At 53.5% G+C, this 27,722-nt stretch overlaps 3 protein-coding genes across 23 annotated transcripts; 1 reads left to right on the forward strand and 2 right to left on the reverse strand.

Annotated features, from left to right (window-relative positions):
* Positions 1-338: 338 nt before the first annotated feature.
* Sap25 (Sin3A-associated protein 25) lies at positions 339-1,474 on the reverse strand. The gene is made up of 4 exons (XM_008769160.3): positions 1,446-1,474; positions 1,260-1,363; positions 1,042-1,180; positions 339-935 (listed from the first exon to the last, which is right to left on the reverse strand). Exons 2-4 carry the CDS (start codon positions 1,317-1,319, stop codon positions 415-417), a joined length of 720 nt encoding a protein of 239 aa, XP_008767382.1. The 5' UTR covers positions 1,320-1,363; positions 1,446-1,474; the 3' UTR covers positions 339-414.
* Positions 1,475-2,154: 680 nt separating this feature from the next.
* Positions 2,155-17,145, reverse strand: Lrch4 (leucine rich repeats and calponin homology domain containing 4). Of its 17 annotated transcripts, XM_063271482.1 has the most exons (19): positions 12,898-13,023; positions 11,364-11,581; positions 8,730-8,874; positions 8,472-8,598; positions 8,184-8,289; positions 6,211-6,347; positions 5,989-6,101; positions 5,774-5,873; positions 5,450-5,540; positions 5,286-5,359; positions 5,122-5,183; positions 4,906-5,022; positions 4,736-4,804; positions 4,559-4,662; positions 4,363-4,446; positions 4,105-4,190; positions 3,798-3,935; positions 3,630-3,707; positions 2,155-3,323 (listed from the first exon to the last, which is right to left on the reverse strand). In XM_063271482.1, exons 7-19 carry the CDS (start codon positions 6,057-6,059, stop codon positions 3,126-3,128), a joined length of 1,272 nt encoding a protein of 423 aa, XP_063127552.1. In that variant the 5' UTR covers positions 6,060-6,101; positions 6,211-6,347; positions 8,184-8,289; positions 8,472-8,598; positions 8,730-8,874; positions 11,364-11,581; positions 12,898-13,023; the 3' UTR covers positions 2,155-3,125.
* Positions 17,146-17,239: 94 nt separating this feature from the next.
* Fbxo24 (F-box protein 24) lies at positions 17,240-27,642 on the forward strand. 5 transcript variants are annotated; one of them, XM_017598324.3, is made up of 10 exons: positions 17,240-17,367; positions 17,704-17,799; positions 17,887-18,070; positions 19,848-20,086; positions 20,383-20,617; positions 22,019-22,177; positions 22,764-22,885; positions 23,073-23,204; positions 26,321-26,491; positions 27,032-27,642. In XM_017598324.3, exons 1-10 carry the CDS (start codon positions 17,365-17,367, stop codon positions 27,392-27,394), a joined length of 1,704 nt encoding a protein of 567 aa, XP_017453813.1. In that variant the 5' UTR covers positions 17,240-17,364; the 3' UTR covers positions 27,395-27,642. The 5 variants fall into 5 exon arrangements, 4 of the variants coding, with proteins under 4 accessions (XP_017453813.1, XP_063127349.1, NP_001100600.2 ...); XM_063271279.1 differs by having other exon boundaries at positions 23,142-23,204; NM_001107130.2 differs by having other exon boundaries at positions 17,288-17,436; positions 27,032-27,639.
* The last annotated feature ends 80 nt before the right edge of the window (positions 27,643-27,722 follow it).

Below are 27,722 nucleotides of genomic sequence, written 5' to 3' on the forward strand. Positions count from 1 at the left end.
AGCGTAAGTCCTAAGGCTCAGAAACAATGGGGGTGAGGGGAGCATCAGGGACCATGTTGGTGGCCCCCAAGCAGCCTGTCCTCCCCTGAGTCATCCTGCTAGGGTCTGAGTCAGGCTCACCTGAGCCTTCTCTGGGCCTGGGAGACCAGATCAATTTCCTTACTTCCCCTGCTGTGGACCCAACCCACCCATTAAAGGTGCCCTGCTCCCTGACTATCTTGGCTCAGTGGGCTTCCCTGCCCCAGGGAGTGGGTGACCTGGAGGAAGAATAATTGAGTGTAGTGGTGTAACGGGCCCAGCCTGCTTCTGCATCCCATGCCCCACTGCAGAGAGCCTGGTTTGCACACTCTGATTTATTGTCAACAAAACGGCTTAGGAGAGAAGACAGCCCCTGTGGAGGGAGGGGAGGGGACACTATGGACGGTGGTTATCGGGGTTCTGTGTGGGTCGTGGGTCAGTGCTTCCAGAACAGCTCTGGCCACCATTGGGGCCAGGGTCTTCAGAGACATAGGCAGGGTCTGGGCAGCTGGCAGAAGGCAGGGAGCTTGCCTGGGAGTCGGGGGTCTGCTCTCCCTGGCTCATCTGCAGCAGACCAGCAAGGGCGATCATCTCCGCCTCGCTGAGCCAGGTTGGGGGGCGGGCCTGGGAGGAGGGGGGGCGGGCCTGGGAGGAGAAGGGGCAGCCTTGGGAGGAGGAGGGCTGCACAGAGGAGGACATGATAGGAGGCGGGAGCAACAGCTTTAGTGAGCCCATTGCCTGAGAAGACGGGAAGGGAAGTTTGTCCCACTGGCTCTGAATGGAGAAAGGGAGAGAGAATGTAGGGAGGCTCATTCTCACCTGCTGAGGGGGCTTGGGCAGGTATAGGGGAACACGCTGCCCAGGGGATAGCAGAGGGTCCAAGAGAAAGACTTCTTCAGAGTTTCTCACTGGGAGCCCTGAGGAAGAGAGCCTGCTAGCTTGGTGGCCTTGGCCTGCCACCCTAGCCCTCAGTGCAGCTTCCTCAGCAACTTCACAACTGAGCTGAGGGGCCGAGAGAAGTACCTGTGCCCCTAGATGCCACCTGCTTCTCTTCTGGATGTCCTGAGGTAGTGGGCATCCTGCCCCAGTCATCATACATAGGCCAAGAAGGATGGCACAGGGTCCTGTTAGACAAAGATATCCCTGACCCACAGCTGGCCCCCTGTGGAGAACAGAAAATGACTGAGCTCCATCTCTTGGCACTCCTGCTACCTTGAGACAGAGCCACAGATCCAACTCACCAGCAGCTGGGGTCCTGTATTAGCCTGGTGGCTGGGATCCCAAAGTGGCAGAGGAGTCATCCTTGAGGGGGTGACCTGGTAGGTCCTCCAGGGAGAAAGAGGTACTGTCAATAAAAGAAACAAGATTAGAACAGGCTCTGAATCTCCCGGGCCTTGTGGGTAAAAACAGCAAGACCTGGTGCCTACCTGGGGCTTCTGCAGTCAACTCAGTAGCCAGGTGCCTGAAAGGCAGCAGCTGCTTTCTTTCTGTCTCCGATGGGCTGAGTGCCTGGGGCTGTGAGCTGTGAGAAGGGAGGGACAGGCTTCCCAACTCACTTCCCTTCCTAAAGCTGACCTGAGTCAGTCGCAGGACAAGCAATATACCCACTTCCTGTACCGACCTCCTGGATAATTCTTTTTCGGGAAGAGCCCACAACGCCTCCTAGCGGCCCCCACCACGCCCTCACCTGTCCTGCACAGGCGTTTGTTGCTTTTCCATAGTCTCCTCTCCAGAGCTCCAGGCCTCTCCCTGGTCACTGCCCGTGGAGAGGTCTAGCCCCTCCGTCGCCTCCTCCTGGCCTGTGCCCCATGGCCCAAGCCAAGGCAACATCCTGCGTCTGGTGAAGCACCAGGCAATACCCACCGCCGTGCTTGCGTGCCGCCCTGACTACATGAGCGCCCAAGCCCTAGCCCCCTCAGAGGTGTTGCCACAACGCCTGCGCTAGCGTTTCGCCAGCCACGTGGCACGCTCCCACCGTGTACTCAAGGGCTCCCCCTGGCGGCAGAGGCATGGGGCACTTGTGTCTGCACAGCTCCTCTGCCGGAGGCACAGAAACATAGCACTCTACCGCTGGGACTCACAGTTGGGGACTCTGGTCCCCAAGGTCGCGCATTCATGGACAGGCAGGAACACACCTGAGGGCCAACCTACAGGCCTTTGGGCTTCTCTTTATTGTGTTTGACACAACACTCTTCACCCAGATAGGGGCTGCACTCGAAGCAGCCTAAGGGCAGGGGGAATACCCAAGACCAATACTACACACAAGACCATGGTCACCAAGTCCTTGTTAATTGGCAGGGCCCAGGTGTCATCTGCTCCCAGGGCAGGTCCGGTGGTAGTTGGGGCCCAGAGCCCCAACCTCTACCCCTAAGGCTGTTCCAGAAGTGCGTGAAGGACAGCAGCGATGTGAGGGAGGCCCCTTCCAGGGGCCCCTTCCTCTTCCAGGATGTGGTGGGGCTGGCACAGGGACTCCTGGGGGGAGGGGCCCAGGTTAAGTTTTCCCATCGAATTACCCCACAAGGTTAAGAGAGTGGGGGCTCCTGGTAGACACTGACCCGTGCCTGGGGACACATGACACATGGAAGCTGGCAGCAGATAACACAGGGGGCCTGGGCAGGAGGCCTGTCATTTCCAAAGGGAAATGTCTGCACAGGCAGGTAGCCCAGGCAGAACAGGGCCTGGCGGAAGCAGGAGCTCACACAAGCACACACAGAGGTGACAGTCTATACAGTTTATACACAGAGCTGAGAGCCCATACTGGGCTCACATCCCCTACAAATAGAGTTCTCTCTACAAAACAGAGATAATTTAGCTCCCCATAGCAGCCAGTAGGGGGAGGGAGGACAGATAGGGAAAAGCTGAGTTCCTGTCATCCCTGGGGCACAGGATGGAGGTGGGGGTGGGGGCAGAGGGCTGGTGGGGAGGACCCGAAGGTACCGTCAGTACTAACGGTAAGGGCTACTGTGGGCACTAGAGTGGGCTTCTGAGGTCAGTGTTTGTGAGGGTACACTAGTGTCTTTGGTAGGGCTGAAGGCACCACCGGTGGGGACAGGCTGAACAGGAGGTCTTATAAATAGAAGGTGGGGAGGGAAGGGGTAACGTGGGTCCTAGGAGCCCAGGAGCCGAGTGTAGACGACATAGAGCAGCAGCATGGAGACCACGTAGAAGAGGAGGAAGCCACCCAGACCAGAGGGGGGCTGGACTGGGACAGGGGCCTTGCCCCCAGCCAGGATCACAGCCTCCAGGATGGTCTGCAGCCCCTGGGCGGTGCCCCGGAGGAGATCCGAGGGCGAGCACAGGTCAGCCTGGGGAGGGAGGACAGGGCAGATGGACAAGGACAAATAACACAAGTTAGCAGCATCAAGCCACAGGCCTTCCCACCCTGCCCTCACAAACAAGGACCACAGCCAGAGCCATACCGACATGCAGACATGCAGGACAGACAGGGAGACAGGAGAAGAGAGCAGGGCAGGAGATGTGAGGGGTGGGACCAGGACACATGCTTCCTGTAGGAGCAAACACCCCTGTGGATGGAACTCCGCCCCTCATGCACAGTATCCAGCTGAGCCCTAGGCACCGATACCCTCCAGAGCAAAGCACAGCCCTCATACCTCTGGCACACCCATTTTCCGACAGGCCTCTAAGAAATTCTCTACGTTCTTCCGAGACTTGAGGGCACTGAGCTTTGGCTGAAGACGGAAGAGAAGGGAAAGGAATTTGGAAAGGCAAAGCCAGAGTCCCGTCCCTTCACCTCTTCATCTGTTTGGGCTGCTACTGACCACAGCAGGTGAGGGCACATGAATGAAGGGCACAGAGCGGGGTCGAAGCTGGTTCGCCAGCTGGCAGAGGATGACCCCGTTGGCGAGAGCCTCTGCCAGGTCCTCAGGTAGGGGTTGCTGCAGCCGTGACTCTAGGATCTGGAAGCAGAAACAGGAGGAGCAGGCAGGGTTATCAGGGTCACACCATCCCTTCCCCTTCTCCATGACAGCTCTAGGACAAGAAGGAGTTGTTGCAGGCTGTGTGGGTCCTGAGGAAGGAAGGGAAGGGGGGCGCCATACTGGGCCAGGCCTCCCTCTCTTTGCTCACCTGGCGGAGTTGTGATATTAGCTCCTTCTCCTCTAGAATCTGAGGAAACGGCCGAGGTCTCAAAACAGACTCTGGAGATGAAGGGCCTGGAAGGAGAAGCGGGATGATGGGTAAACTCTGGAGCCTGCTTCCAGCAGTCTGATACCAATACCAACTCTGGCCTAGGGGTTTTACATGGACAGGGACGACATCCTAAGAGACACAAGCCCCAAGAGATAGGAGTCCTGCCCAAGGTTAGTGCCAGGAAGACAGACTTACTTGAGCCACTCTGAGAAGAGGAGCGGAAGAGGAAGCTGTTTGGTCTCTGAATGGAGCCCAGTGGCCTGGGAACAGGAGCTGTCACTGGGGAGAAAGCCAGGGACAGGCAAAGAGACATCCCCTCAGTAGTCCATTCTTCCTTCAGGCCTCTATGGTCCAACCACCTCCAAGCCATCACCTAAAGACGCTGTCCTACCTGGTCCAGATACAGGAAGGGGGTCCTGGGAGGTGGAGGGTAGTGTGGGAGCTCCCTGCTCCCCTGAAACTCCCAGTTGGGCAGCACTGGACTTTGGTGGGCCACTGAGGAGAAAAGAAGGGACTCAAAGAAGGCCACAAGGAAGGCATAGGGAGGTGGATCTCAGAGGACACCTACTTGCAGGCGGTCTGTGTGGATGGGGCCGAGGCACCTGCCCCAGTAGCCCTGATCCCCCGCTTTGGGATGCTGGAAGAAGAGAACCAAGCCGGGCAGTCAGGCCGCACATTCAGTAGAACAAAAGTCTGAGAGACGTTTGCATCTGCCCCTTCCAGGCCTTAAACCCTCACCTGTCTTTCTTGGAGGGCCCCCACGCCCCACTCTGTTGCTGTAGCCGCCGCTCCCGCTCCTGCCATAAGTGCAAAGTGTCTGGGCGCCGCCTCTCCTCCCCTGCAGGCTCCTCCCGCCTGGCAGAAGACAGGGCAAGAGAGACCTTTGTCAGGTGAAGGGGAGGTGCCCAGGGCTGCTGGGTAGGAGGCAGAAGAGAGGGCTTGGGATGGGAATACCTGCTGCTAGATGGCCTCTCCATATCCCCAGCTGCAAGGCTTAACTCAGAAGGCAGCGGCTCCTGAAGAGAGGACAGCAGAGCTGAAGAGAGGCCCGGCCCTGTTTACCCTCACTTCCCGTTCAGTGCCTCTCCACCTGCCAGGGAACAGACCTGGGTCCTAACCTCAGCTGCACTCTGCTCGTCATCCCCAGGAACGTGACTGTCAATAAAGTCAATCTGTTCCAAGTCTCCATCACCTGCAAGATCAGGGCATGTCAGCAAGCAAGCACGAGGGGGCTTCCAGGCCCACATTCACCATCACTTTTTGGGAAAACTCTCTTGCTCACCAGAGCCATCTTCCCTAGGTTGTCTAGGCCCCCGGGGCTCCCGGGCCAGCTCTGAGATCCGGAAAGACAGCTCTGAAAAATCATCTGTGGACTTTAAGGCAGAAAGGCAGAGATGGGACCTGGGCTCCCTGCAGTGCTGAGAACCATATGGGCTCAGGCTGCACAGCAGAGACTGGGGTCAGGTGCAGGGCCAGCCTCTTGGGGATGGTAGGCGGAGGGGCCCCAGCCATGACCTCTACCAGAGATATCAACATATAGGGTCCCCAGTACCAAGTTTCCCTCCCAGATGACATCCCCAAATGTCTTTACAAAGGAGGTCCTTACCTCATTTCCTGACCACCTCTTGCTGCCACTGTCAACACTATGGAAGCCTGAGTCCAGGCCACCATCATAACGACGTCCCGGAAATAAATCTTCAGCAGGGCTGAAGCAGCCAGGAAGACCCGATCAGCCTCAGGCTGGCAGCACCACTACCCTCCCACTGGAATCCAGGAGAGTTCTTTGGTCCCAAGAAGGGGATTCCTTCCCCTGGGCCTTACCAGGGACTAAAACTTGGGGGGCGGGAAGGGACCAGGTCCCCGAGGGCAGCTCCCCGACGGCCAGCTTCCATTGTTAAGTACTTGAAGATGTGAAGCTTCCCCTTCAGGCATATCTGTGAGAGGGACACATGCACAAGAATGAGGTGGCTCCCCAAGCCCTGTGAGAGCCCCCACACTACCCACAGCACCTGTGTCCTTAGGTCCACCCAGGCTGCACCTTACCTGGGCAGGGGGACTCTGAAGGGGGTTGCTATCCAGCAGAATGACCTGCAGGTGCCTGAGGCGGCAGAAGGAGACTGGGATTCGGGAAACACGGTTACAGGAGAAATCCAGGCGGACCAGAGGAAGGTCCCCCAGCTCTAGCGTCAGGGCAAAGGGAGAGTTAGGAGAAGCCCAGGCCTGAGGCCTTGCACTCTCTTCCTTTAACTTGGCTCTGAGCAGTCAATCACCCCTGGCTCCATCACAGCATCTCCAACCCTGGCTGGCTCAGCTCACTCCCCAGAAACAAAGGTTTGCTGGTCTCCTCACTCAGCTGAGCAGAGCCCAATCCACTTCAGCTGCTGCTCAGCCCTATGCATCCTCCTCTCCTGCCACCCCCACCTGGAAATCCATCCTACATTCTCCATCGAGCAGCACAAGACACAAACCTACTGATGTTACTGCTCAAAAGCCTCCCATACCACATGGCCAGGACTGCTAAAGTAACCGCAGTCCCAACACTCACAGGGGAGGCAGGAGAAGTGGGGTTCAAGGCCATTCCTGCCTACACGCTTAGCTGGAGGCTAGCCTGAACTACAAGACACTACGCCCCAAAAAACAAAACAAAACAAAAAAGACAGAATTCCAGCCAGGTAGGTGGTGCAAGCCTTTAATCCCAGCACTTGGGAGGCAGAGGCAGGCAGATCTCTGTGAGCTCCAGACCAGTCTGGTTTACATAGTGAGACCTTGTCTCAACTAAACAAGACAAAACTCCTTGGCTTCATGTATTTTGGAACAGAAAAGTAATGAAGACACTTAAAGACTGGGAGGGCAGAGGGCAGAGGGCAGAGGGCAGAGGGCAGAGGGCAGAAAGGGGTGGAAGGAGGCAGGGAAAATGCACAGTCATTACTGTTGGTCTTCAAGGCCAAGACTTCCTGCCTCCCTCTAGCTTGTCTTTCTGACTGTCCAAGCTAAAACAGGCTATCCCTGCCTTTGTGCTCTGTACATGGTGCTCCTCTGCCCGATGAAGGATGGAACGTCCTCTATAGTCGACCCTGCTCCCCTCTCCTGGGTTCCCAAGCCTCCTGCTTTAGCAGTTCCCTATGAATGGCTGTCTCTCCTCCATTAAGCCACTAAACCTTTGAGGGTTGGTCTCAGGTCTCAGTCACATCTATCAAGCTCCCCACCTGAAACACAGGAAGCACACAGGCCAGAACAATGCGACTATCAAATGCGGGTACGTCATAACTTCCCATTACACGGGGCCCCTCCCGGTCAGAGTCCCCGAGAGGAGACTCAAGAGCATCACCTGACTAGCGCTGGTTGTTTCAAGAGCTCTTGCTCGGGTGAGGTGGGTGTTGGTGAGCCTTCAGGTCCCTTCCAACCTTAGGATTCTACAGTTGCCTGACTCCCTCCTACCTTTCTTCCTACCCTGTCTCCACACTCCTAAAAGCAGAACTAGGAGTCCTTGCCTTCTCGGCCTTGAGGGTTGCCATGGTCAGAAGCAAAGACAACTGTTTGCTGTTTGCTTTAGATACTGAGAATCCCTGAGCAACTAAGGCAAGGTTATTTTTAAAAGATTTCTTGCCTGTGACTTCCCCAAGTAGAAGCATTATTTCAAGTTAAATGTTTGGGTCTCCCTCCCCCATTTTCTATGTTGACATCATAACCGTTAAAGTGATAAGTACTAAGAAGTTGGGCCTAAGGGTGGTAACTCAGGTCACAAGGGCAGAGTCCAGAGAGGATTAGCATCCTTACAAATTAGAGCGCAAAGACCCCGGAGCTTTCTCTGCCCTGTTGGTGAGGACGCAGACGGTGGTTGGTGTCTTGTTATCCACAGAGAGCCCTGATACACCAGGCCATACATCACCTGATCTAATTGTGGGAAAGCCTGTGCCACTGAGAAGCCACCAGGGTATGGCCTGTGCTACTGCAGCTGAGCTGATGAAGACATACATACACACTCGCACGGAGGCCATCTGCTTCGAGTTCCTTACCATCAGGCAGGGTACTGAGCTGGTTCCTTCGAACATTGAGATCCCGCAGGGAACGGAGGCTACACAGCTCCACGGGGAGGGACTGCAGCTCATTGCTGCTCACATCCTAGGTCAGAGAAGGCTCTATAAGCCTGGATCAGCAGAAATCGCTCTGCTCTTTCTCTCTAGCTACTTGCCTTTCCCAAGCCTTTTCTGGAGGGTGCTTCCTACCTTTCCTTAGCCACCTCCCCAAAAGTCCCTGGGCCCTGGCTCAACAGACCCTCTCTGGCCCTTGCCCCTTATTCTCACAAGCTGCCGCAGGCTTCCTAAGGTGCTGATGTCTGGAGGCAGGGCTCCTAACTTGTTGTTGCTGATGATAAGCACTCGAAGGGGCAGCTGGCAGATGTAGGGTGGCAATGATGACAGCTGGTTCCGGCTGTGGAAGGGAGGAAGGCAGCAGGCTCACTCCCCAGGCAAGGCATCTAGCACCGGGCCTCCGCCGGGGACTGGGAGGACCACTGGGAGGGCATAAAAGGTCTTCGAGGCCCCCAGAATAAGCCCCACTACCTGAGATTGAGGTAGGTGAGGGCTGTGAGATTCCCCAAGGCTGGGTTCAGACATCTCAGGCAATTGTGGTAGAGGCTCAGGCCTTCCAGGGACACCAGCTGGCAAGCTGCCTCAGGCACCTCAGGAAACCGGTTCCGAGACAAGTCTAAGGAAAGTAAGGGTCCAGAAGGAGCTGAGAAAAGGCTAGCCTCTCACAGGGGGGTTAAGTGTCCCCTAAAGCAGCTGCCCAGCTCCCTATCCCCCACTGACCTAAAGAATCAAGCCCACAGCGTTAAAGTGAGAGTGATAAAGGCCTGCCACACAGGAATGACGATGACCTGAGTTCAATCCCCCAGAATCCATGTATAAAAAAGCCAGCTATGGCAGTGTTCACTTGCAATCCCAACTAGAGAGGCAGAGATGAGTGGATTCTTGGTGCTCATTGGCCAGTTGACCAGTCAGCTGATTCAGTGACCAGGTCAATGAACAGACTCTGTCTCAAAAAGGCAGGTGGAAGGTACCTGAAGAGCAGCTGAGATTGACCAACTAGCTTCTACAGGTGTGTGCACACATATGTAACACGTGAACACATGCACGTTCATAAACCTAGCCTCCCAGGGGAGGCAAGTCTTCTACAAACCAAAGCACATTATAAGCATGACCAGGAAGGCAAAGAGCAGGCCAGAGGGACACAGCCAGGGAAGCCCAGACTTGGGAGGGTAGTAACAGACCATAAACATAATCTTTAAATTCACAAATGAAATTACATGTAATGGTCCATGCCTGTAATTGCAGCAATCAGAATGCTGAGCGGGAAGAATCAAGAGTTCAGGATTCAAGTCTGTCCCACTCAGCAAAAAAATAGGACAAATGAAGACTTCTGGTAGTGTACAGGCAGGGTTGTGTAACACTGTGGTTGTGTATGCTGAGACGTCAGGAGAGCTGAAAGGCTCACACAAGGGGACCCTGCTTATAAAGAGAGTCAGGGAGATAAAGAGAAGGCTCAGTGAATAACACTAACTCCACAGGCGCCCTCGAGGATCTGAGTTTAGACCCCAGCACCCATGGGAAGCACTGGGCATGAGCACACACCTGTGACCTCAGTGCTGTGGGGAGGGGTGGGTGGTAGAGGCCCGTAGACATTAACTGGGCCTGTGCAGTGATAGAGCAGCACCCCAACATCCTCTTCTGGCCTCCATGTAGCATGCACTCAGTCTCCCCCGCCCCCATCAAAAGCCAGGGCCTGCTTAGGGCTGGATGTGACTCAATGGGTCTAGCACACAGCAGGCTCTGGATGCGATCCCAGCACAAGAAAGAGAAGTTGAAAATAACAGTAAGGTGATAGGCAGGAAAGGTCAAGATCAGAATACAGAAACCTCTGGGGGGCCCCTCCTCCTAGCTTCAACCTGTTTTCAACACAGGGAAGAAATCACCAACAAGAGATTAAGTGAGGACCTAACACTTGGCTAATTTTTCATGAGCCTCAAGGACCAAAAGACTAGGAATGTGTAGCTTCGGGAGGTCAGAGAGGGAATGGCAGAAGGCTAAGCTGGAGCTGGGAACCAAGTTCTCAGAGTACTCAAGGGTGTTTCACTGGCGTTCCCAGGTCCCCAGGCTGGCTGCCCTTCCAACCTCAGCAGCGTTCCTCTACGTCCTCTCTGCCCTGTGCCTCAGGTCCATGAGCAGAGCAAGGAGTACAGGTGGGAGGCTGACACCCTCTGGTCTCAAAGACTGGCTCACTATGGCAGTGGCAGAGGAAAGCCTGCGGCTCCGTCCAGTGTGGAGACACAGACCACAGACCCCTAGAAGCCTGTATCTCTGTCTGTTCTGTTCAGCATATACCCTAGGTGGTGTCTGGGTATTTTAGGGGAAATCCCAGGCCAGAGTGGATGTGAGCCTCTTTTAAGGGCCCCCTTCTTCAGTAGGGGGCATAAGCTAAGAGGAAGAGAAGCTGGGGAACATTCCCCCAAGGAAATGTGTCTTGTGACAGGAAACGGAGTAGAAACAATCCATTAGGTTGTGGCTTGCACATGCTTCCCAGGGGATATTAGCCTGATGCCTAAACACTGCTCTGCTTGCTCTTCTTTGCCCCTGCCGCAGTGCGCACAGACAGAGCTAGTATGGAAGACCAGTTCTGGAGAGGGTGGGAAGCTGCATCTGGTCCTCCCCCATGCCCAACACCTGCCTCTTTCCTTTGTGTTCACAAATGCAGTAAGTGTGTTGTGTATGCATGCATGGGAGTGGAGAACAAACTGGGACCGGGTAAAGGGTAGAGGGGCAGAAGTCAGGGGCGGAAGGAGCCCAGGCTGGAGGAGGCAGGGCTCAGGGGCACAGGATGTGGTCTGTGGGAGAATGATCGACACTTCTCCTTTGCTAGAACTTGCCCTGCCCCAACCCAGGTCTCTACCAGTAGGCCAAGGGAACACGATCCTTGGTTGTCAGGGATTCCACGGAGGGAACATTCAGGGAAGTCAGCAAGCAGGAGAGGGTTCAGAATAACCCAGCAGCATAAGCACTTAGCTGGGTTGGAGGGTAAACAGAAGACAGGGCGCCAGGTAACTCTGGGCTTCTCTTATACACACACAGCCTCCGAGGCTGGGACCCAGCTTGAAGAGAGAAGACAGGAGGACGCTGGACAGAGTGGAACCCACCTACCTAGAACCTGGGCTCCAACAAGACTGAAGAAGGCAGAGAGAGGTTTTCAGGAGGCTGGGAATTTCCCACCTCAGCACACAAGTGAACCTGCACCCGGGGGAGCCCTAGCTGCACCCAGAGCCGGAATGTTGAAGGAGGAGACTGGGTTGGGGCAGGAGCTGGGAGGGGCTGGGAGGGCTTGGTAGTTTTCCCAAGAGTCCACTCACTGAGACAGAGCCCTGAGGAAGTAAAGAAAAACATTTGGTCTTTGTCAAAAAACAAGCAAGGGGGGAGGGGAAAAGGAACAGACGGCCAGTGTCACACAGCTGCTTAGGTCAATCTGGAGCTTGGGGGTTGGGGGGACCTGGGAGGGGTAAGGATGGCTCCTGGGGGCTCACCCATTCCCAGGATTCATTCGACTGTGTAGGGAAAAAGAATTTTCAAACAGAGGGATTTAAACTTTTTCTCTCGAGAGCTGAAAGGGGAGCCCGGCTGTGTGTGAGTGAGGTAAGCAGGCACCTGCCTAGCAATGGTGCTCTTTGATCCTGGACCAGCAGAGGAGAGGAGTCAGCCCAGACTGGGGTGGGGCTCCGGGAATGCAGCCCTCTGTTGTGATTCCCCGCCCTCAGCTGCCAGCCCAAGTCCATAGGCTGCCTCAGCAGCTGAGGCCTGACTCACCTGTCATAGTACAGTCCCCAGTGCCTAGCCATAACAGACCCAAGGGTAGAGTGTACATGAGTAGAGGGATCTCGAACACACACACACCAGGGTGGAGGGGACATGATTAGTGGGATCCTGAGGGCAGGGACTGGAAGGAGAGTCTCCAGGAGGCCAGCACTCTTAGCTAAGAGATACAATGTCTTTCCTTTCAGCAAGCTGCCTCAAGTACCTCCCCTAAGGGAAAAGAAAAACTTGTAGGGTTCCTATGAGGTCACAAACTCCATAGTGACCTCATAGAGCCAGGATAAAGGGGTCCGGGATAATAGATAAAAAGTTAAGGGCGGGAGATTCACTTCTTTCACAAAGACAGGCTGGGGTGGACAGAAGAGAGGGGCTGGAACTTGGGGAGACTGCGGGAAAGCAAGCAGAAACTTCGGGTTGTTAGGGGCGACCCTTAGGGAAGGGATAACCGGGGCTTATTGGGGTCGAAGCGGACGGGTGAGGACGGAGTTGGAAACGACTAAAAGGGCGAAAGAATGCAGCAATTAATGATATTATACACCGAGGCTTGCTTTAAGAGCTGATTAGATCTAAGGTTGAAGAAGCCAACAAGGTGAGGGGCGGGACCATGCTACAGGTGCGCAATATGCAAATAAAGGAAGAGTTTCACAGAGCTCTGCCAAAAGTGTTCTGTGCACTCTTGAAGAGAACTCATTGTCCAGCGGTTCTTACAGAGGGGAGGGGAGGTCGCGGGCTCAATGCCAATCCCAAGGGGCGAGCATTCAAGACTGCCAGGTGAAGGGGTGGGTCTGATTCGAACGCGAGGCGGGGCTATGCAAATGAGGGTCGCGGTCCACTGTGGGTCCCCTGCTCTCTGGGCACTAGCGCAACTCACCAGCCTGGGTGATGTCTGACAGGTCGTAACTGCGGGCCGCGCCCCGGGGGAAGTGCTTCAAACGCCGGTTGGACAAGTTCAGGGTCCCGGTGGCCACAGCTTCCTCTAGGGCTCGTTCTGCGCTACGGCTCCCGGGCAGACCAGGAGACCCTGGCACGGAGACTGAAGCTGCAGCTTCCTCACCCCCGGCGGCGAGTGGGCCCGCTACCGCCGCCGCCATCCGCTCCCGGCGGCTCCCCTTGCCTGACTGACGGCACCGGCCGGCCCTTCTCGCCCTTCCCCCTCCTCGGAGCCGCCGTAGTCGCCACTGGAGGGAGGAAGCGAGGGTCAGGAACCCCTCGGACCAATCACGAACCACAGATGCGTTAGACGTGTCCAATCAGAAAACGGTAAAGGGGTGGAGCCTCTCAATTCTAGACTACACTGAGGTACGGGAGGGGGTAAAAGCGGAGCACCCCGCCAACGGCCGCGGTTCCTGGTCGGCCCGCCCCGCGCAGTGACATCCAATCACAACTCTTGAGTCTAGAGATGGAGCCAATGAGACCCACCCAGGAGGCGGGGACTACAGCTCTCAACTTTAGGGCATTTGAGACCCAGAGACCACAAACCTGCGGGTCAGTCCCTCTTTCAACCAAGACCAATTGCAATGTAGATACAGGCGAGTGACTGTGAAGAAAACCAATTAGAACCTTGGAAAGGAACCTGTCCCGGCCTCTTCTCTGAGGGAAAGTTCTGCCTACCAATAGCATGGACTAGGAGATGCCCCTTTTGCTAGACAGAAGGAGGGTGAGCTAGAATTTTTGAGACCCAGGTAAAGACAGTAAACGCAGCGCGCTGGGCGGGCTGACAGTGCAGGGTTAGAACTGGGTGCTAGCTGAAGGAGCAAACCAGCGTCCGGGAAGTGAGAAAGGGCGAGGGATGCCCCAGTGAGCACTCAGGCTGTTGTCTCAACAGAAGGGACCATTTCCGCCTGCGCAGTCTTGAGTTCCTACGGGAACGCCTGGGTTGACCAGTGAGAAAGTCGTCAGACCTGCCATCTTCACCCAAGTTCCCCTGGAGAAGACTTGTGACAGTCGGCCAAGTTTTAGAGACTAGGAAGGATCTCATGGCCTCTAGAACAAGATCTTTGGGGGTTTTTGTTTGTTGGTTGGTTGGTTGGTTTTCCGAGACAGGATTTTTCTGTGTAGCCCAGGCCTCTGTAAACCAGGCTGGCCTCGAACCCAGTGTTCTCCGCCTGCCTCTCCTTCCCGAATGCTAGGACTAAAGGCGTGCATCATCACCGCCCAGCTAAGACCTTCGTTTTTTATAAATGATGAAAGGGAGGCTGGATAAATCTCAGGTTTCCACGTAGAACTTTTCCCCCAACTTTCAGAACAGACTTTGTCTATTGGAAACCTCTTATTTAAAGCCGGATGTGGTGGCATGAGCCTGTCGTGACAGTTCTTAAAAAGAGGAGGCAGAAGGATCAGGACTTCGAGGTCAATTCTAGGCAAGCCTGAACTACATAGCTACATAAATATTTTTTTTAAAAAAGTACAAGAAAGTCCCAGATGTGAGAGATATTAGTAAAAGAATACTTTTTTTTTTTTTTGGTTCTTTTTTTCGGAGCTGGGGACCGAACCCAGGGCCTTGCGCTTCCTAGGCAAGCGCTCTACCGCTGAGCTAAATCCCCAACCCCAGTAAAAGAATACTTTTTTAAAAAAGATTTATTTACTTTAAAAAGAATGTTAACTTTAATGAACCTTCTGTGTGGCTTCGAGTCACTAGGAAACATGCTCTCCAGCACCCTTAATCGCCTTGGCTCCTCCAAGGTTAATCCTGTGGTAAAGCATGCCACTAAGCATCTCTCTTCCCCTAGGGCACCTCCACTGCTTACCAATGGGGCTATAGCTGTGGCTAACATGGCCCCGTAATTTCAGTCTTTTTTTTTTTCTCAATGTGGGTGGTGTGGTGACCTAAAGGAAAGAGAGAGACTGGCTTTCTGAGACAAGATCTGTAGCCCTAGCTGGCCTCTAACTAGTGATGTAGCTAGGAGCGAACATGAACTCCTGACTGTCATCACCTCTCAAGTGTTGGGGTTACAGGTGTGCACCCTCATGCAGGACTCGCTTAGAGACCTTAAAATCTTCTGTCGTGACAGAAGACCCCAAGTCTGCTTCCTGTGTTGCCACCAGTAACCAAAGTTGTCCTCTTGTCTCAAGTCTTACCTGCTATGCTGACGTGCCTAAACGCTTATTAAACTATTAAAGATTGGGGGCTGGAGAGAGTTTGGTTAAGAATGTGTATGGATCTACTTCTGTCCACAGCACCTGACAGAGTGGCTCACGGCAGCCTGTCTCCTGTTCAGGCCATCCAGTGCGCTCTTCTGGCCACCACAGGCATGCTCCCCGACAGGCACACACAAAAAGCAATTCAACCTTAGGGGGCTGGGGAGAGAGATCTCAGAAGTTGTGTGCACTTGCTGCTCTTGCAGAGGACCCAGGTTTTATTCACAGCACTCACATGGTGGCCCATAGTCATCTGAAATTCCCAATTCCATGGCATCCTGGCATTTAATATGGTATGCATACATGCAGGCAAACACACACACATACACACACACACACACACACACACACACCCCACACACACACATTTGTTTTTTTAAAGATTTATTTATCATATAAACACTAACTGTCTTCAGACACACCAGAAGAGGACATCAGATCTCATTACAGATGGTTTTGAACCACCATGTGGTTGCTGGGATTTGAACTCAGGACCTCTGGAAGAGCAGTCGGTGCTCTTAACCACTGAGCCATCTCTCCAGCCCCCCACAAATTTGTTTTACAAGGCAAATCTTGTTTTTTAAGTTGGGTGTAGTGGTGCATGCTACACCAGTACTCAGGAGGCAGAGGCAGATGGATCTGAGTCAGGACCAGCCTGGTCTATAGACTGAGTTCTAGGACAGCCAGGGCTACACAGTGAGACTCAGTCTCAAAAAGTAAATAATGGAGCACTTAAAATTTGGATTGGATAAATGGCTCAGAGGGTAAAGGGATGTTCAATTCCCAGGACCCACGGGTTAGGAGGAGGAAAGATGCTCTCAAGTTGACCTCCACCTGTGTGCGATATAGCTCACACATGTCCACATGCATGTGCACGCTCACACACATACACACACTATGGGTGTAATGGAGTTCTTTTTCCTCATTAAAACTCCTTAGGCTCCCAAAGTCGCTGTTTGCTAGTTACCGTAAGAAAGCAGGGGTCGGACTCCAAGGCCAGGCACGTGTTAAGCACAAGCCCCGCCCCTGAGCAGCATGTCCTGGTTAACTCAGATAATGGAGTTGGTGCTGGTGCTGAGCAGTGGCCGGAGCAGCCAGTGAGTGGATCTGCCGGGCTCTTAGGCCCTGGTTGTCCAACAGGATGAAATCCTTCTGAGCTCCTGGAAAGCCAGTCCCATCAGTCACTGGCATAGAGCGTCCCTACCTATCAGATGCAGCCTTATCTGCTGCTGCTCCTGGATAGTGCCACTCGCAGGAAAGGCCAAGTGCCTGGACTCCGGGGGGGGGGGGGTGCCCTGATCTCCAGAGCTCACCCACCCTTTCTCCCACCTCTCGTTCTCCACACGCAGCCAGGCCGCTGGTCGTCACGGGAAAGCAGCATGTTCACCTGGACTTGTTTTCAGTGAGACTAAAGGATTTCTACTCAATTGTTCTCACTTGCATCTTGCTTTTGGAGCAGGAAGTTAGATGAGGGTTCCCTTTTCTCCATTGTCGTTGTCAAAGTTTTTTTTTTTTTTTTTTTTTTTTTTTTTTTTTTTTTAGACAATGTCTCCTGTAATGCAGTAATTCAGAGTGGCCTCAAAAGCATCATGTAGCCAACAGTGGCCTTGAACTCCCTTCCCAGTCTTCCTGTTTCCGCTTCCTGGGTGCTGGGATTGCAAGTGTGCATCACCATATCGGGCTTTACCCGGTCCTGAGGAGTCAAACTGAGGGCCTCATGCATGGCAGGCAAGCACTCTACCAGCTGGGGTTACATCCAGCCCCATACTTTTTTTGGCTTTGTACTCTGGAAATACAAATCCCTGGAGGCCTGGGACTACTCAGGAATCCCCAGTTTTTCTCTTCAGAGTTCAAAGGAAAACAGAGAAAGTCTACTACGTCTTCCTTACCGTCTGTCAGTAGTTCACTCTTTCAATCTCCAGTAAAACCTGTATCCTGAGCCCTCTGGCAGCCATATCTGAGCTAGAACCCAGAAGCTCCCTCTGGGTCAGGATAAGGAGAATAGGTCACAGTTGCTGGACAGTGAGGTCACAAAAAGGTTTATGTGGGGGTGGGGCCTAAATGATAGAGGGGCCCTAGAGGCCCCCCAAGCCTAGATTAGGGACATGGTGTGGGAAAGGCAGCGGGGACGGGGGCCTGGGGCCTGGGCAGCCAAGGGGCCTGGAGAGATGAGGGCAGGAGCAGGGAGGGGCCAGTCAGGATGGTGAGGAGAAGCCGGAGACAGAAGCTGAAAAAATTGACCAGGCTGTGCAGACAGGAGGAGGGGCTCAGGGTGAGGGGGTGGCAAGGCAAGGGAAGGGCAGGGAGTTGACAAGCAGCAAGAAATCCAGGGACAGGTCCAGGAATAAGGCAGGCAAGGGAGGGGTGAAGGCCCGAGGTCCTGGAGAGAGACGGGAGGGCTGGATTTGCTAGTATAGAGTTGAAGTTGAATGAACCCCAAGGCAGGTGTTTAAAAAAAAAAAAACTAGTTTGAACATTAGAGGGAAAAACACAGATGTGACCCCCACAGAACCCCTTTGTCCCCTTTCTCCTCTGGCAGGTGAAGCGCAGCTGCCCTTCTTGTGGCCTGGAGGCTGGAGGTGAAAAGAAGGAGAGAGGGAACCCTATTTCTGTTCAGTTGTTCCCCCCAGAGCTGGTGAGCCCTTAGGGTTTGGGGAGGACAGTGACTGCAGGGCTGAGGGCCAGCCTGTGACTCCCCCTCCTCCCTCCTGCTCCTCCGCAGGTGGAACACATCGTCTCCTTCCTCCCGGTCAAAGACGTGGTCGCCCTAGGCCAGACCTGCCACTACTTCCATGAAGTGTGTGACGCCGAGGGCGTGTGGAGGCGAATATGTCGGAGGCTCAGCCCACGCATCCGTGACCAGGGTTCCGGCGCTCGGCCCTGGAAGAGAGCTGCCATTCTTAACTGTACACTTCCCTCAGTAACTTCCTCCTCTCCCCGCCTCACCCCTTCCTTACTCTAGGGACTTCCTTCTCTGTCAGGTTGTCAGATGACCTTTGCAGCCCCTGGCAACATTTTGTCTGGAAGAAACTTATTAGCCTCAAACATATTCCATGGAGACTTCCTCCAAGGCTCTCTCAGGCCCCCTCTGACCAACAGCCCGTTCACAGCTCAGTTACTATTTTAGCCATGTCTCCCTGCGTGCACCAACCCTTCCAGCTCTAACCCTAGAGACAGCCCTATTTCCCAGATGTGGAGTTTCTTCTTTTACATCAGAGTTATCATTGTGTGTGTGCATGTGTGTGCGTGCGTGGGCACACACTGGTGCATCAGGTAGTTTATGTGGAGGCCAAAGGCTGACACTGGTTGTCTTCCTCTCTCTGTCCCTCTCTACCTCATGTATTTTTAAATATTTACCTTGATTTTATGTGTGGGTGTTTGGCCTGCATATATGTCTGTACACCACATGCACACAGTGCCAAGTAGGCCAGAAGAGGGCATTGGACCATCTGGACCCGGAGTTACAGATGGTTCTGAGCTGCTATCAGGGAGCTGGGAACCAAACCAGGTCCTCTGGAAAGAGTGGCCAGGGCTCTTAACTGCTGTGCCATCTCTCCAGCCCTACCTTATGTTTTGAAACAGACTCACTGAACCTGGAGCCTGCCATTTTGGCTCGCCAGAATGGCCAGCAAGCCCCAAGGAGCCTTCTGTCACTGCTTTCCCCTTTCCCCAGCCAGTGCCTGCTAGGCTTCAAAGGGTTCCATACCAGCTTCTCCATGGGTGCTGGGGCTCTGCACAGCACATAACTACACACTCAGCCATCTCCCCAGATTTTTGTCCTAGGACAGTGGCATGAAGTAACTTTTCTTTCATGTTTGTGTGTGTGGTACACTCATGTTTGCACGTGTTCAGACACATGCACATTGGGATGCCTGCATGTAGATACCAAGGTCGATATCAGGCATCATCTCCAGTCACCTTTCCATGCTCTAGTCAGTCAAGCGGAGTCTCCCAGTCAAACCCAAAACTCGTCTCACTAACTCGCTTCCTCCGAGGATCCCTTTCTCCCTCTTCCAAGGCCAGAATTGCAAACAGGCCAAGATATCTCTCTCTCTCTCTCTCTCTCTCTCTCTCTCTCTCTCTCTCCCTCTCAACTCTGGTTCTCATGCTTGCAAGGCAAGAACCTAACCACTGAACCATCTCCCCAGCCAGAGACGAAATAATCTGTTGTGGTGGTGGCTGTCCTATTCATTACACAATAGGTAGCGGTACCAATTCCCAGTGTCTCTGAGGGACAAAATCACCCCAGCTGGAGAACAGTGACCCAAATATTCCACGTCAGAAAGGCCCTACCTAATCGCTTCCTTCGAGAACACACAGAGAGAGCTCAGAGAAAGCTGACCGGAAAGGCAGAGATGAGAGAACATGGCTGCATTGTCTTGGCTTCCCCTATCTCTCTTCTTTCTGCGGCTTTTCGGGTTATTCTTATGCTTCCTTGATGTGTGTCTTACAAGGTTGGCCTAAAGAGATGCTTATTGTGAAGCACAGGTGACATGGGCAGAGGTAGGGCACAAACCCACGTTTTCTGTGTCACCCTGGGGAAGGGCCGTAGGTCTAGGGATAGGAAAATAAGATCTCAATACCAGGGCGTCTGGAAAACAAAATGTTTTCCAGCTCACCCAAGCTTTGTCTCTCACTGCTCCTATCACCTCAGCCCTGAAACCATCCCCTCCTATTCTTCAGATACGAAGGGCCTGTATTTCCAGGCTTTCGGAGGACGCCGCCGCTGCCTCAGCAAGAGTGTGGCCCCCATGCTAGCCCATGGCTACCGCCGCTTCCTACCTACGAAGGACCACGTGTTCATTCTCGACTATGTGGGGACCCTCTTCTTCCTCAAAAATGCTCTGGTGTCCTCCACCCTTGGCCAGATCCAGTGGAAGCGAGCCTGCCGCTACGTGGTGCTGTGTCGTGGTGCCAAGGATGTGAGTGGAGGCATCCTGGGTCTCTCCCCTAAGGAGACATCTGCCCCCTCACAGGGACCCTGAAAGCAACCCATTTATCTATCGTCTTGTTTTCGTTTGTTGCTCTGAGATTTGAACTCAGGATGTCACACATGCTGGGCAAGCACTCTACCACTCTTCAGAGTGGGCACCACTCTGAAGCTCTCGTTCCCTAACCTTGGACCCAAGCCTTTCAGTTCCCATCCCATGATCCACTTGCTCTAGCCTCATCCCATCCAGAGCCTTAGAGCCTCAGACAGCATCACCTTGTTCCACAGTTTGCGTCCGACCCGAGATGCGACACGGTTTACCGGAAGTACCTCTATGTTTTGGCTACTCGGGAACAGCAGGCAGTGGTGGGCTCCACCGGTAGCCGGGCCTGTGACTGTGTGGAGGTCTATCTGCAGTCCAGTGGGCAGCGGGTCTTCAAGATGACATTCCACCACTCCATGAGCTTCAAGCAGATCGTGCTGGTTGGCCAGGAGACCCAGCGGGCCCTACTGCTGCTCACAGGTGCGACACGGTGGTCTGCAAATGGCTAGCAAATTCTTCAGGAACTGCCCAAGAGGGAGGAGAGAGAAAGGGGTCTGCCAGACAGCGTTCTACCTGCTGCCTGCTCCCACTCTAACCCCAGAAGTTCTAGAATTCACATAGAATTTCAGATAAATTCTCAGGCCAGGGATCAATGTTCATGAAACACCATATAAATTGGATGTGGTGATCTCCCGAGGCAGGGGAGTCCTGAGTTCATGGTCATCTTTAAGCTGCATAGAGACACTGAGGGCAGTCATCATAAGACTTTGTTCCACAAATAGGAGTGTGGAGTAGATGGTAGAGTGGGTCAAAGACTCAGGGTAACAAGCATGAGGAGATAAGCATGGGTTCCCAGAACCAATGTAAAGGCAAGTAGGTAGTGCAAGTCCGTAATCCTATGATGGTGAGAGTGAAGATGGAGACGGGTGAATCCCCAAGCCTTCAGGCTGGCTTGTCTCCATACATAGTGGTAGGGATGAGACTGTAACACAGACAGGGTGAAAGGTAAGGACCCACACTGGAGGCTGTCCTCTGACTTCTGCGCATGCCCAGGCTAGTACAATGCTCTGTTAAGTAGTTTGGAAAGCACTGTTCCAATGAATATCTGATTTTAAAAATCCAATCTCCTCCTAGCGTCCATGCGAGGCCCTTCACTTTGCATCCCAAGCTGCCCACTTTCCCAGTGTCCTCAGTCTTAAGCCTGAGACCCTGTGGACTTCTAGGCCAGGCAGGAACCTAAATAGCCAGGCTTCGTTCTTCCCAACACTCAAATTAAGAGTCTGCAGCAGCTAATCACTGGGTCTGCTCCCCATTCCTGTCTCCTGTTTTATTTTCAAGGCTGAAGTCTGGGGGCTGAAAGCTATTCTCTCTCTTCCCCCCTTTCCTTTTCTAGTCTTTCTTTCTCCTTATTTTATTTCTGTTGTTGCTGAGACAGAATCTCACTAAGTAGTTCGGTCCTGCCTGGCCTAGAACTTACGATGTAGATCACGCTGCCCTTGAGCTCACAGAGGTCTGCCCGTCTCTGCCTCCCAAGTGCTAAAATTAAAAGCATGTGTCACCACACTGTATCCCCCCGCACCGTGTGTGCACATGTATGTGTTTGTGTGTACGCAGGCATGCATACGCCATGCACATGTGGAGGTCAGAGGGCAACTTTCAGGACTCATGCTCTCTTCCCACCATGGGTCTCGGCAGTTGAATCCACTTGTCACAAGTGCTTTTACCCACGTGGCCATCTCATTGGCCCTCCCACCCTTTCTTTCCCTTGCTGCTCTACTGTAGGGCAGGTATCGTTTCTGTTGAGGGTCCTATGGGATGCTTATCTGGTGATTGATGGATCCCCTTCTCCACGTAATGGTATGCCTCCCTTCATACCCCCAGAGGAAGGGAAGATATACTCTTTGGTTGTGAACGAAACCCAGCTGGACCAGCCGCGCTCCTATACAGTGCAGTTGGCCCTCAGGAAGGTGTCTCGATGCCTGCCTCACCTGCGCGTGACCTGCATGGCTTCCAACCAGAGCAGCACCCTCTATATCACGGGTAAGAAGCCCCTCCAAGGGTTGGGGAGATGGCTCCATGGGGAAAAGTACTTGTTGTGCAAGGTTGAGGATAAGCTCAAGCTTCCAGAACACACACAGAGCAGGACCCAAAGGCAGAGATGGGGGCGAGGGCAGTCCCTGGAAACTCGGAGGCTAGCCAGTCTGGCATTAAAACAGCAAGCAATCCTACCTCAAACAAGGTGGAAGGCACAGACTGATTGACACTGAGGTCAATACCTTTGACTTTGATACGAATGCTGTGGCACATACATGCCATCCATACCTATATACATATCACATAACACACACACACACACACACACACACACACACACACATATTAAAATTTAAGAAAAAAATCTGTATCCCTCTGTCTTAAGACTCTAACCTTGGGCAGATCCCCCCATACTCCCAAACTCCTTAGGGCATCCTAGTGACTGTGGCTAGCTCCCCGGCATCAAAGCCAACTGCTGTGTTGGTTGTACGAGACTCCCTGCAATCTTTCAGCCTTAACCATCACAGGTAGGGCTTTACTCCTAGGAAATGGGTGCCCAAAGCTGCTGAGCTGAGGGCTCCCGACCCCCCAGACCAGGGGGGAGTATATTTTGAGGTGCACACCCCAGGGGTGTATCGTGATCTCTTTGGGACCCTTCAAGCCTTTGACCCTCTGGACCACCAGATGCCGCTTGCTCTCTCCCTGCCTGCCAAGGTAGGATGCCGGCATGGATAGCGGGGCAGAGGAGAGGGTTGTGCTCTAGGGGTTGGAACAGTAGATCTGGGTGGGACAGGTGGACTCGGGGAGAGGAGGTCAGATGGGACTGGTTGAGGGCAGTTCTGGAGCTGAGTTTCCTGGGAACTGAGAGGCTCACTTGCTCTTGCTGTCTTAACCTCCCTAGGTCCTCTTCTGCGCTCTTGGCTATAACCATCTTGGCCTGGTAGATGAGTTTGGCCGAATCTTTATGCAGGGAAATAACAGATACGGGCAGCTGGGAACTGGAGACAAAATGGACCGAGGGGAACCCACGCAGGTAAGATTGTCTCCTGTGACTCTCGTCCAGTCTCCTAAGCCCGCCCCCGCCTCTTTGCCATGTTCCCTAGAAACCACCTTCACATAAACACCCAGGGTGCTGCTGCAGGCCTCACCCCAGAAGGTCTGTTCTGTGCAGAGCACACTACCTATGCAGAAGGGATTGAGTGGAGTAGTGGGCTGGGGGACCTGGGTGTGCTGATGTACTGGAAAAGGCAAGGTGCAGCCCAAGAAGATGGCTCAGAATGTCAGTCAAGTGCTTGTCACGGGACCCCAGAGACCTGCCTTCAGATCCCCAACACCCATGTAAAAAGCTGTGTGTGGCAGGAAGCACCTAGGGTACCAGCACTAGGATGGGGAGACAAAGGCTCCCAGGGACTCGACAGCCAGCCAGCCTAGCCAGCTGGTGAGCCCCAGGCTCAGTGAGAGACCCTGCCTCAAAACAAAGATGGATGGCAAGTGAGAAAGACACTCAGCGTGGACTCCAGCCTCAATAGGCACATGCATGAACGTGCATTCTCCAACACAAATGCATATCGTTTTAAAAGGCTCAGATAGTGCAGGGCCTGTGGGTTTGAGAAGGCTCCGTCACAGAGAGGAAAAGGCATTCCATGTAATGAGAACTGGTAATGATGAAGCGTTCACCTAAGACAGTACAAAAGGCTGCCAGATGGACTAAATGGATCCCAGTGGGAGAGCACTCGCCCAGCATGTACAAGATCCTAAACTGAAACCCTAGCAGGAAAAAAGCAGAGGGGGAAGCAAGAGAGGGCAGGGGATTGTTTAGCTGACAGAGAGCATTCTTTATACGCACAAATCCCTGGGTTCCATCCCGAGCGAGCACCACATTAAAACCTGACATGGTGGTATAAACCTGTAATCTTTTCTTTTGTTTTGTTCTTTGAGACAGGGTTTTTCTGTGTAGCCCTGGCTGTCTTAAGTACTCACTCTGTAGACCAGGCTGGTCTTGAACTCACAGAGATCCACCTATCTCTGCCACCCAAAGCTGGGCTTAAAGGCATGTGCTACAGAGGACCCCAATTGACACTTGTAATCTTAGCACCAGGCAGGGAGATTGGGAGTTCAAGGTCACTTGGCTCCATAGGGAATTCAGGGCCAGCCTCTGGGAGGTCCAGTCTTGACAAGAGAGAGAGGTGGGTAGAGAGACAAGAGACTGGCCAGATGAGAGCAGAGAGGGCGCCTGGAAACCACTGCACTATGAGGCAGGGTCTTAGTGAGCACAAACATGGGTGAACCGATTCGGAAAGGAGACAGGCAGATGCAGGCAGTGGCCATCCATGGCTGCCACAGAGGAATGAGGAGAGTGACCAATCAGGGATGGAAGGCTCACTTAAATGTATGGGACTCCGGCACTACCAAAACCAGGCCCAGTGATGTGTGACGCTAACCCCAGTGTGTGATCCGTGAGACAGGAGGACCATAAACTGAGGATCACCATCAGTTACACAGTGAGTTCTAGGCCAGCCAGGCTACATGAGGCCTGTTAGTCGCTATTCTCTTGCTGTGAAGACCAAGGCAATCAGACAGGCCTGGAGCTGGAGGTCACACCTTTTAATCCTTTAATTTTCCTCAAACAGGGCCACTCCCTGGTGACTAAGCACTCAAATATATGAACCAAGTGACCTTGAACTCCCAATTTCCCTTCCTAGTGCTAAGATTACAAGTGTGAATCGGGGGGCCTCTGTAGCACATGCTTTTAAGCCCACGGGGCAGCTCTCACTCAAAGCACCACAGGACCCCATCCCCAAATCAAGAGCTATGGAGATGGTCATCAGGTAACAGTACTTGCTACCAAGCCTGATGACCTGGGGTTCAGTCCCCGGGAGTCCTCAGGGTGGAGAGACAAAACCGACATGCAGAAGGTGTCCCCTGCGACACCCTTGCATCACTCGAAGCAAACGAAACTAAAACCTAAACAAACAATCTTTAGGCAATAATACGACACACTATAATCACATCGCTCATGAAACATGTAACGTTTAACCAGGCCTGAGGGGAGGAGAAAAGATCTATTCAAAGCCAGCCTGCGATACACTGAGCTTAAAAATCAGCCCGGCTATATATCAAGTCTGTGTCTCAGATAAAAAGTAAGAAGCGAGTTGAGGATGCACGTCAGTGATAGAGTGCTTCTCCAGCATACGCAAGACTAGATTGAAGCCAGTATTGTTTACGAAACTGTAAGTGTTTGTTCGAGAAAACAATAAAGGCAATCTAGTACAGTGCTGGCCTTGCTAGGGAGGATCTGAATTTGATTCCCAGAAATCATGGTTTTGTTTTTGTTTCGTTTTTTGTTTTGTTTTGTTTCACTTGTTTTTTTTTTTTTTTTTTGTTTTTGTTTTTTTTTTTCCGGAGCTAGGGACTGAACCCAGGGCCTTGTGCTTGCTAGGCAAGTGCTCTACCACTGAGCTAAAAACCCAACCCCTCGTTTGTTTTTTTTAAAAGCCAGACACAGTAGTGCCTGATTATAGTCCCAGTCATGGGGAGGCAGGGGAGCCTCCAGGCTGTCTCAGAGAATCAAGGCAGACCGTGCCTCAAGCATGACAGCTAAGGTTGCCCAGTCATACGCTCGCCAGGGTCCATACCACAGAACAGCCATGGACAAGTTAGTAGTTAGTGGTGGGATTTCAGTTTGAGTTTTGAGACACACTCGGTAGCCTGGTTTGGACTGGAATTCACTTTAGTCCTCCTGCTTCCCCATGCCTGGCTGACCTTTCGTTACTTGCTGGTATTTTGTAATAAAGGGTTTCTTTTTACTGTGTGTGTATGTATGCAAGATTGCACATGTGTAGAAACATGTGCAGATTCCCCTGGCGGCCAGAAGAGGGCAGCAGGGCTCGCCTAAGGCCAAGCGTATTTCCTGAGGAGCAAGAGACAAAGTTCTTGCCAAGTGCCATGCAGTCAGACTTTGGGAGGCTTTGTGTGCACAGGAACGGCAGGGCAGACTTTCTGGGACAGAATCCTCTTTTCTTCCAACTCCCAAGACTGCACTCTGCCCCAAGCCTACCACTCAGCTTTTCTCCAACCTGGGGTGCCCACCCTCCTCCAGGCTGCTAGTATCCCCACCTTAAAGGCCCTGGCCCTGTTGTCTGTCTGCAGGTTCACTATCTGCACCGCCCCATTGCCCTGTGGTGCGGCCTCAACCATTCCTTGGTGCTGAGTCAGACCTCGGATTTCAGCAAGGAGCTGCTGGGGTGCGGCTGTGGGGCCGGAGGCCGTCTTCCTGGCTGGCCCAAGGGGAGTGCCTCCTTTGTCAAACTGCACATCAAGGTCAGAGCAGGGTCAGGCAAGCGGGCCTTCAGGGAGGGTAGAGCAATAGAGCCAGGTGGCCCACAAGGGGAGGGGGTTATGCCACAACGTGCCTGTGGAGGGCAGAGGACAGCCTGTGAAAATTGGTTCTGTCGTTGCTTCATATTGGGCACCAAGCGTGGCCGAAAGTGTAGCCATCTCACTGGACTCCTTTCTCAATTAGAGTCTCACTATATAGCCCAGGCTGGCCTTAACCTCCAGCTTTTCCTGGCTTCCCTGCGTGACCAGCTCATAGCTGCAGCCCTGTAAGGGACCCATTGGTTCTGTTCCCCCTGTGCTGTGAAGTCCCCTCCCTTGCTCCCCACGGCTCCCCACTCTCCTTAGCTGACCCTGATGGTTCTGTCCAAGTTCACATGGGTCCTGGAACATAGCAAGCTGAAGCTCGCTTCCTGGTTCAGGGCCTGTCCGAGAGGGACCAACACAGCACCAGGTTCAATCGGGTTCCTGGAAGCCCCTGGCAGTGTTAAGCCTCCCTCAGCCCCACCCCTTCTCTCTTCTAAGGTCCCCTTGTGTGCCTGCTCCCTCTGCTCCACCAGAGAGTGTCTCTATATGCTGTCCAGCCACGACATCGAACAGTGCCCTGCCTATCGAGACCTGCCAGCCAGCAGGGTGGGAGGGAGCCCTGAACCTAGTCAGGGGGCTGGAGCCCCCCAAGACCCTGGGGGAACAGCCCAGGCCTGTGAGGAGTACCTCAGCCAGATCCACAGTTGCCCCACGTTGCAGGACCGGATGGAGAAGATGAAGGAGATTGTGGGCTGGATGCCCTTGATGGCTGCCCAGAAAGATTTCTTCTGGGAGGCACTGGACATGTTGCAGAGGGCTGCTAGCGGGGGTGGTCCAGGCACCTCCACCCCTGAGAGCTGAGCCCCTCTTCCTAGCCTTTCCTCCTGAAGGAAGTCAGGCCCTGGAGTAGAGCTGAGAAGAGACAGAGTGTCAAAGAACACTGTGTGTACACGGGGTGGGGGGTGGGGTTGTGGGGTGTAGTGCTGTGTATGTGGGAAGGGGAGGGACCTCTTTTATAAATGTGCAGGGGGCTGCCCAGGAGGGGGCCCCCAACCTGACTATCATGAACAAGAGATTTGATGGACAAGAGAATAAAAGGCTAAGGCAAAGCCTGTTTTGAAACCCTGGGGCCTTATGGGAGGGAAAGGGGTCAAGAACGGAGGGCGGCCTGCTGGGAGGGAGGGAAGAC

Source organism: Rattus norvegicus, chromosome 12 (assembly GCF_036323735.1).
Source record: "Rattus norvegicus strain BN/NHsdMcwi chromosome 12, GRCr8, whole genome shotgun sequence".
Lineage (NCBI taxonomy): Eukaryota > Metazoa > Chordata > Mammalia > Rodentia > Muridae > Rattus > Rattus norvegicus.

Coding starts and splice junctions, on each gene's coding strand:
- Sap25 (XM_008769160.3), bottom strand. CDS start 1,319: ATGACTCCTCTGCCACTTTGGGATCCCAGCCACCAGGCTAATACAGGA. Junction 1,181..1,259: donor ATACAGGACCCCAGCTGCTG/GTGAGTTGGATC, acceptor TGTTCTCCACAG/GGGGCCAGCTGTGGGTCAGG. Junction 936..1,041: donor GGTGGCATCTAGGGGCACAG/GTACTTCTCTCG, acceptor TCTCTTCCTCAG/GGCTCCCAGTGAGAAACTCT.
- Lrch4 (XM_039089577.2), bottom strand. CDS start 13,117: ATGGCGGCGGCGGTAGCGGGCCCACTCGCCGCCGGGGGTGAGGAAGCT. Junction 8,599..8,729: donor CTCACCTACCTCAATCTCAG/GTAGTGGGGCTT, acceptor TCCCTTCCACAG/CCGGAACCAGCTGTCATCAT. Junction 8,290..8,471: donor TAGGAAGCCTGCGGCAGCTT/GTGAGAATAAGG, acceptor TCTCTGACCTAG/GATGTGAGCAGCAATGAGCT.
- Fbxo24 (NM_001107130.2), top strand. CDS start 17,365: ATGGTGAGGAGAAGCCGGAGACAGAAGCTGAAAAAATTGACCAGGCTG. Junction 20,087..20,382: donor TGTGTCGTGGTGCCAAGGAT/GTGAGTGGAGGC, acceptor CTTGTTCCACAG/TTTGCGTCCGACCCGAGATG. Junction 22,178..22,763: donor CAGCACCCTCTATATCACGG/GTAAGAAGCCCC, acceptor CCGACCCCCCAG/ACCAGGGGGGAGTATATTTT.